The sequence below is a fragment of the Spermophilus citellus genome (genome assembly GCF_964194105.1).
Source record: "Spermophilus citellus genome assembly, chromosome: 2".
Taxonomy (NCBI): domain Eukaryota; kingdom Metazoa; phylum Chordata; class Mammalia; order Rodentia; family Sciuridae; genus Spermophilus; species Spermophilus citellus.
The window spans coordinates 178,716,665-178,725,680 of NC_138183.1; the positions used below are offsets into that span (position 1 = coordinate 178,716,665).

The 9,016-nt window shown below is 36.5% G+C and overlaps 1 protein-coding gene across 1 annotated transcript; it reads left to right on the forward strand.

The window, feature by feature from the left end:
- Nucleotides 1–711: 711 nt before the first annotated feature.
- On the forward strand, nucleotides 712–6,837 carry LOC308642925 (tripartite motif-containing protein 43-like; the record flags this gene model as incomplete). The annotated part of the gene is made up of 6 exons (XM_081282306.1): nucleotides 712–1,110; nucleotides 1,930–2,025; nucleotides 2,614–2,844; nucleotides 3,602–3,624; nucleotides 5,208–5,305; nucleotides 6,323–6,837. 6 exons carry the CDS (start codon nucleotides 712–714, stop codon nucleotides 6,835–6,837), a joined length of 1,362 nt encoding a protein of 453 aa, XP_081138432.1.
- Between the last annotated feature and the right edge of the window lie 2,179 nt (nucleotides 6,838–9,016).

Genomic DNA, 9,016 nt, shown 5'->3' on the forward strand with positions numbered 1-9,016 from the left:
TTGTATATAGGGTCCACATCTCCTTCACAGCAAATTTCTGGATCTTGAGTGCCAGAGGTACATGCCTTGAAGCCCACTCCCTGGATGGGCTTGTGATTGCTGATGGGGCATTTTTGGTCACCACTCCTAGATGGCAGAACAACCCTTCTCCCCACCATTCTTTATGAGAGCCATTCTGCCTGTGCCCAAGCTGGAAAGGAAGAGCCCTAGGGATTGTAAGGTTCTGTTTTATGCATGAGGCAAAAATAGGATGGGGATGCTGATGACTACTAGGTAAGCAATAGTGATTTCTAAAGTTTTTGAGAGCTCTTTTTATACCTCCATTTTCTGTTTGTGCCATGCAAAATAAAGGCTATTCTTCCTAGACATAGGCTTATTATTGGGTCATAACTTGAGTACAATTTTGATTAGTTTAATCCTAGAAGCTAGGGAGGCTGAAGCAGAAGAATTGTGAGATCAAAGCCAGTCTCAGCAAAAGCAAAGAGCTGAGCAACTCAGTAAGATCCTGATTTTAAATAAAATACAACATAGTACTGGGAATGTGGGTCAGGGGTTGAATGCCAATGAATTCAATCCCTGGTACAATCCCCCCCCACACACACACACAACAAATTTTTTTTGTTTACTTAGTTTCTTGTCTTTCTAGACTACATATATGAAATTGTTCTGATTCTCTTCCCTTAAAAAAATAGGGGAAAAAAGAAGAAAAGAATGGACTCAGACATCCTGCAGAGAGAACTCACCTGCTCCATCTGCATGAATTATCTTGTAGACCCAGTCACCATATGCTGTGGGCACAGCTTTTGTTGGCCCTGTCTCTGCCTTTTGTGGGAAGAAGCCCAAACTCCTGCACATTGCCCTATGTGCAGGGAGCCATCACAGCAGATTGACTTCAAGAGCAATATTCGTTTGAAGAATCTGGTATCCATTGTCAGAAAAGCCAGTGTCAGGCATTTCCCGAGCCCTAAGGATCACATGTGTGTGACCCACAAGGAGAGAAAGATCTTCTGTGAAGAGAACAAGACCCTGCTGTGTTTGCTCTGCTCCAACTCCCAGGAGCACAGGGCTCACAGACACTGTGCCATTGAAGAGGCTGCTGAGCAGTACAGGGTAAGTGATGCTTCTGAGATAGCTAGAGGGCAGGGTGACTAAGACTATAAGGCACAAGAACCATTGTTACTGAGTGCCATATACAAGTATAGGTAGCTGTGATAAAATTATGAATAAAGTATGTGATAGTATCTATATTCATGGAAACTGTGTGAGGAAACTAATTTATTATAACCTATTTCAATAACTTGATGATATGGTTTTACTGCTTAGGGCACTTTAAAGTTCTCATGATTATAAGAGTGCCTAAACTAACAAAACTAAATGTTCTGCTGGATGTGGTGGTGCACACCTGTAAACCCAGCTACTCACAAGACTGAAGCAGGAGGATAATCAGTTGGAGGATGGCTTGGGAAAATTAAAATATATAATAACTTCTTAAAAGGACTGTTGATGTAGCTCAGTGGCATAGCACTTTCCTAGCATACATGAGACCCTAGGTTCAATTGCTAGTATGGTGGGCAGGGAAGTGGTACCACAAATTCAAAGGGCTTTTATATAGGATATATTAGAATGAAACGCACAGAATATTAGTGTCATTAGATCCAAATTCTGAAGCAAATTGCCACCCTACCTAAGAATTAACATTGCCCATGTATTTGCCAATTTCTCTAGGAAAATGGTTTTATTACATGGTGTGATTCCATAGCCTGAATCCCCTAAAATTGATAATTATCCACACCAAGCAGGGAAACCCTAGCCTCTGTGCTGCATAAAACTTTTCTTTTTAAATATAAATTGCTTGAAATTCTTCATCATTGTGGGCCTGAAAACATAATCAACTTGCTTGTCCAGTGTTCAACTTTTGTTCTCTTACAGGAGAAGTTTCTAAAACTAATGAGATCTCTTTGGAAAAAGATCCAAGAAAACCAGAGAAATCTAAAAGAAGAGAGCAGAAAAATTAACCAATGGGTTGTAAGTATGAGAGTCTATTTCTCTCAGAATCAACCTAGGATAGGAAAGGTAGACATTTATTGATTCATCAAGTGAGTTGGAATCGTCACAAAATTTTAGGAAGATCTTTCTTGATAGCTTCTACTTGTTGGAGTACAAAACTGCACTGTACTCAGGGAGAACTGTTGAGCTATGGAGCAGGGAAGTTTGATATTATTGACCTATTTACTAACAAAAATGAAAGTGTTGCATACAATTATTTGTGAGTTATGCATGAATTCAAAATGACTTGCATTCAGACTTTCTGATTTGAGAAGATATATACAGGAATTACCAATGAAAATCTTTCTTTCTGGTTGTTTCAACAAGTCACGAAGTAGATGAGGTTGAGAGAGGAGTGTTCTGCCTATTAATATAGTTAATAATGAGTGAAAAATAAATGAAGGGAAGAGAAGAATGAATTAATGGTTTATGAGAAATAGAAAGACACGAACTTATGTACATAGTTTACTAGCATAAGGCACGAGTCAAAATGAATAGATGATGTTATAAAGTGGAAGAGGGTAAAGTTGACCTGATATTTGATCTAAGAAATTCGTGTCCTTGCAGTGGTATGTGCATCTGCACAGAGAGAATACCAAGGCGGCTTATAGGATGCTGCATCCCAGTGTCCATGAGGAAGAAAAAGAATATTTGGAGACACTTTTAAAGGAACGCAAATTGACTATACAGAAAATTAAGAAAAGCAAAGCCAAAATGCTTCAAAAGGGGAAACAACTAAAGAAAGACTATCAGGAGCTGATGAAAATGTGCCATAAACCATATGTGGAGCTGTTTGAGGTAAGTAATTGGGACATGACTGAAAATATTTTGTGTCTTGGCCACATTATTTGGTACCAGAGACATATTTATATGCATTCTGCATTTTTGGTGGGATCTTCCCCCTTTGGGAATAACAGACACTGTGATTTCATGCAGCAAGCAAGCTTTGTTAAATTGTGACAGTAGGTTCCTCAGGATATGTTTATTTCTGAAATTATCCTTTTGTAGGTTACTTCATTAAGAAATAGAAAGAAACCGGCTGGGGCTGGGGCTCAGTGGTAGAACACTTGCCTAGCAAGTGTGAGGCACTGGGTTCATTTCTTAGCACCACCCCGAAATAAGTAAATTAAATAAAGCTCCATCAACATCTAAAATATTTTAAAAAGAAAGAAATAAAAAGAGCATTTTGTTCATGGGTATTTCATTTTTGTCCAACATGAAGAAATTTGAAAATAGTTAACATTTATTACATTCTTTTTTAATTTGAATGTCCTTAGTTCAAATTGTCCTTAGCACATGTCACTATGTGAATAAGTCCTGCAAAAGATCTCTTTTCAGACAGTTGCTGGTTTGCAGCATTGCAGAATAACCCTCAGGGTTTTGAATTTAGCAAAAATTAGATTCTTCCTGTTTTCCCTTTATGGTAGAAAATTAATTTACAAGGAGTGTTGAGGTGGTGGTTGTAATTTTTTAAGTTTCTCAAATACAAAGGCTTAATGGTAGAATAGCTAATTCTGATAAAATTTAAGTTTTTCTTTTTGTTTTTTCTTTACAGAATTTAGAAGACACATTGGCAGAGTAAGTTTGACTTTTAATGCAAATTGGGGCACCACAAAGGCTGTGAATACCAATGTGTTTCTGACAATGAAGAAAGTAATTATTGAGATAGTGTACATTTCCTCTATGTGTCTGTGTTTTACTGAATTATGATTTCTTATTCCCTTTTTATCAAAACTGAGCTTTTCTATCCCTGGAGCTGAAGGGTGTAGTTTTTGCTGAACTGAAGCAGAGGTTTCTAAAGACAGCTATCTATAATTTTAGATTTCAAGTCATAAACAAATTGATGTACATGGAATAGTCCTTACCAGGTGATAGGTGAGACAAGTAGGCAGAGAAAAAAGTAAGAAAGATTCCTTAAGACTAGAACAATCCTGATCTGGACACAGTGAAGCAAGCCTGTCATCCTAGTGGCTCAGTAGGCTGAGACAGGAGGATCATGAGTTCAAAGCCAGCATCAACAATTTAGGAGACTCTGTCTCAATTAAAAAAAAAAAAAAAAATATGGGGGATGCTCTCAGCACTCCTTGGTATCAATAGAACAACAACAAAAAAAAAAAACTAGAACAATCCTACCCCATGATTATGTAGTTACACTAAATGTCAGTGCTAAATCATTGTTAAGTGATATAGGAACCTTTAGGATAAAACTCCTACATTAACATACTGTCAAAGTGTCCTTTCATTTATTTTGGCTAAAACTTTTAGAGAAATTTACAAAGACTCAGCCAATATCTCAAAGGTCACTGAGGCAATCTAAGTTTTTCTTTTAGACCCATTACATCATTTAGCTCAGCAATTTTTTTTTCTGTCAGCCAGAAGTGTTTGCATCAGCTATCTTTACTGTGTTCTCATCTGCCTTTTAAAACTTTTATCATGTGATCGATGATCTCCACTTGAGAAAAGTAAGGAATATATGCCATCTCTTCAACTTGGACTATGCATCCTTAATTGAGCATGTTCAGAAAGGTACATATTTTGGCTGGACAAGGTGGTGCAGGCCTATAGTCTCAGCAATTCAGGAGGCTTAGACTGCAATTCAGGAGAATGGCACATTCTTTGATGTCAGCCTCAGCAACTTAATGAGACCCTGTCTGAAAACAAGAAGGGTTATATGTATAGCTCAGTGGTAAAGTGCCCCTAGGTTCAATCCATGGTACCAAAAAGAAAGAAAGAAAAAAACCAACAGAGAAATGTACATCTTTTTCTTTTTTTCTTCCTTTTTATTCATGGGATTTCAATAAGGGCCTCCTATGTGTCAGGCAAATTCGCTGAGAAATATTCCCAGTCCAGAAATGTACATCCTAATGCAATGGCCCCCAAAGGGAATATGTATAGACTCCCAGAATAGAGTCCTCAAGCTTTCTTTCTTTGGAGAGAGCATTGCTTTTCAGACACCTCCCATCCTCTTCTTACTTCCATTATTTTTCCATTCTTTTATATTCTGGTGTGCTGCTTTCCATTAGGTTTCATTAGAATATGATTTTGATAAAGAACCTTTAGTTGAGCCATTACCATTATGTCTTAAACACTGTTTGAATCTATCATTGTTGAAGTCTTTGGTGCCAGAAAGATCAATTTATTTATTTATTTTTTCCTTGCAGGTATGAGTTAGTGTTCCTGCACACGCCCCAGCCTGTGAGGCCACAGCTCAGTGCTCAGCCCATCACTGGACTGAGAGATGAACTTAACCACTTCCAAGGTGGGTGTCAGTCTGTTTGAGGGACAGCTACACTGTGCCCTACAATGATGGTTTTCTATGGGTAATCATTCTCTCTTCATTAATCGTTGACCTAATAAAAGTGATCAGCCTGCAACTAAGAATGCAAAACATATTTATTGATGTATACCATGTTAAAATATGGAACAATGTAAAGAAAAAAACATAAATGAAATGTTGTATACAAGCTCTGTCACAAAAGTTTCAATTAAGGAAAGGAAATAAAAAGTCTCACTAAGCCCTAGAAACATCATCACATACAATATCATTTGTTCACTGAGTCACACTAATGGACTCCAGTCAAGACAATTTCAAGAGCAATTAATTATGATAATGGGTTAATTGAATTTAAATTTGTAAAAATGGTTTTCTTTAATGTTTTCTGGTAACTAAATTTGTAATACATTACACTTGATATAATAAACAGTATACAAATATAAAGTAATGAATTCACAGAACATTTTATGAACAATGATGAAGTAAGTCATGACTTGGTGAAGCAGTATATGGAACTCCATGGTAGACCTAACCCTGACAGGTTAGTTTAGCAGAAAAAGATGGAACCAAAAGTAAAAGGCAGAATATTCTTAACGGGAAACCAATTCTGTAATAAATAGATTTTCTTAAATATAAACTTGGTTTCTTAACCAGAAGATTGTAATATCACTGATACATTTATGTAATTATGTAATAATAATCATATTATCTACTATCCATGATTACATTTATTTTTGTCTTTTTCTTTTCACAAGAGAGAGTAATGGAGGTTAATTTTATTGCTATGGACTTGAGAATGCTCAGGTCTCCAGATTTTCGAGTGTCATAAAAAATAAGCAGCAGAAGTAAGCTCTATAATCAATGAATTTTTAGGAATATTTTCCCTGTAGTTAGTACGTGTTCAGATTTACTGGTAGCACTTGAATCTGATGTTTTTCTAGCCAAAGCTTTTCCATTAATCTTTGCTTGTCTGATTTTGGCTGAATTATTCTCTCTTCACAGTGAACATTTCGTTCCGTAATGAAATAAGCAGTCACAGTGTAGTGCTGTGTGATGTGAGAAGACTGATGTTTGGAGAAGATGATGAAGATGAAGCTTTGAATTCTGACAGATCAAACTATTTTGCTGCATTGGGAGATCAGATCTTCACTTCTGGGAAACATTACTGGGAGCTGGATGTGTGTGGCTCCTGGGACTGGGCTGTGGGAGTCTGTAGGGATCCTGTGGTAAGGAAGAACCACACACTGCTTGAATCTGAGGACATGTTTCTCCTTTTATGTGTGAAGGAGGACACACATTTCAGTCTCTTGACCACCTCCCCAGTATTTTCTCTCTATATAGAGAGACCTATGGGCCATGTTGGTGTGTTCCTTGATTTTCAAAGTGGAAGTGTGAGTTTTTTGAATGTAGCCAGGAGTTCCCTTATATGGACATATCCTATCGGGTCCCTGAATTTCCCTGTCAGGCCATTTATTTTCCACAGTCCACACATAATTAGGGATAATTCAGGAAGCTAACTTCTCTGCCCGAGAACTTCATATTTAAGGGACCCCTTCTCAGTTGAAGCAGAGCAATTACTGTGACTATTTTTTATCCCTATCTTAATGTAACCTCATTTTATTAAATATGAAAATATGATACAATATGAAATTTTGTTTGCTCAATTTTACTTTAATAAAGCCATCTTTAGTTGCCTAAAATATAAGCTGTTGTTGATCCAATGTTTCATGACCTTTGTGTGATTACAAAAACATGGGTTTGTGACTCCGGGTCTAGCTTAATACAGGAACACAAGAGTTTGCACATCTACACAGATCTGGCCATCCAGAATGCATGTGTCAGTTTGAAATCTTCTGGATCTATTCAATTCACCTTAAAGGGGAAAAGGTAGCATAGGTGTGTGTGTGTTGCCATCATGGTGGGCACATGTAATTTTTCACATTAACTTAACGAACAGGCATTGTAGCTCAGAAGAATGTCTGGCATTCAGGGTTTGATTCTATCAGGGGTGGGTATATGGGGGTTCAAGATTTATGATCATTCCCCAGGGCATGAGACATGAGATGGGAAGATAGTGAAACAGAATACAAACTTGTACTCTCTACTGACTTTTCCATCTTGCCATGATACAATAAATACTCAGTTGATTTTTCATGGTTGTCATGTCATACTCAATCATGTTTATGAATGTGTTTCTGACATCAAATGTTCTTCCTGAATATATTGTAGAAATCAACAAATGTTTGTTAATAAAAAATTAAAATGTAAAGCTTGGTAGACTTTGTTGTCAGCCATACCCGGGAATGGGTGTTCACTATGTAGACTTGCCAGTTTTATTTCTTACCACTTCTGGTGAAAAGACTTATGCAGTTTACATTTCTTGAACATTTATTGTGTAGCTTATATATAAATATATCCTGTATGATTTAAATACAGAAATACTTATACTGCTGTGCTTGGTGGAACATGCCTGTAATCCTAGTGACTTGGGAGGTTGAAGCTCAAGACCAGCTTTATCAATTTAGTGAGGGCCTAAACAAATTATCAAGAGCCTGCCTCAAAAGTAAGTAAGGGTTGGGGGTGTAGCTCAATGGTTAAGTGCCCTGGGTTCAATACTCAGTACCAAACAAAACAAGAAAACTACCTATACTACACTAATTGTGAAAAAGAAGCTGAGCCAGGAGGAATTAAAGAGATTTGAAATAAGGTGATGTTTCCAAATGAGATTTCTTTAGGCTCTGCGTGTTCCCTCTCAGGTGAATCAGCTTAAGTGATAGACCAGCATTCATTCTAATGACTGAGTTCAGATAATAGAATGCAAGTAGAGCTTACCCTAGTACCTAACAGAGTATCCAAAAAATAAATATTGGCTGAAATATTAAAATATTATTAATAGAAATAATTAACTACTTTAGTTTTCTTTAGCTGCATTTACTTCCTACCATTGGCTTATCTATGATGTCAAGTGCTACCAGCAAGCTCAGTCTACCTTCTTTATTCTCAGTAGGTAAAGTTGCAGCCTACACTGCTAATAAGATGGAATTTATGCAGTTTCTTACATTCATGTTCATACTCATATATTTTTAACCTTGACAGTAGCTTCATTTCTGCATTTTAATCATGCTCACGAAAAAGCAACTTAAAGTTAGTTTAAATTTTTCATATAGAGTACATATTTTTGAAAATGCCTGCCTTAGGCTTAACATGAATTGCTATGTTCTAGATCGACACAGTTTTTAGTATTTTAGTATTTTTCTTCTAACATTAGAATGAAAGCATAGTGTAAGCACATGTTGTGCTAGCCTGAGGAAAGTTTCCAAAGTTCTGCTAACATAATAGGACAGGAAAATATTAGAGGATAATGTTAATGAAAGGCAAGAAATCTAGATTTCCAGTTTTGAATGTTGAGGAGGTTCCACTATTTTGAAATTTGAAATTATTATTTTATAGTATAATGTTGATTTTGAAATTTCCCCAGAGATAAAATAATGTACCAGGGGAATATGAAGGTCCATAGTGATAAGAAAGCATAAAATTGGACTTAGAATGATGTAGACAATCAAGAATGAAATTGACATATTATTAAATCACTAAGTCAAAGGTGCTGTAACTCTCCTTTATGTGTCAAACACAAAATACTTTTATACTTTGAAGACAAATGCATATGAAAAAGAATATGTGTTTTATAACAAGTGA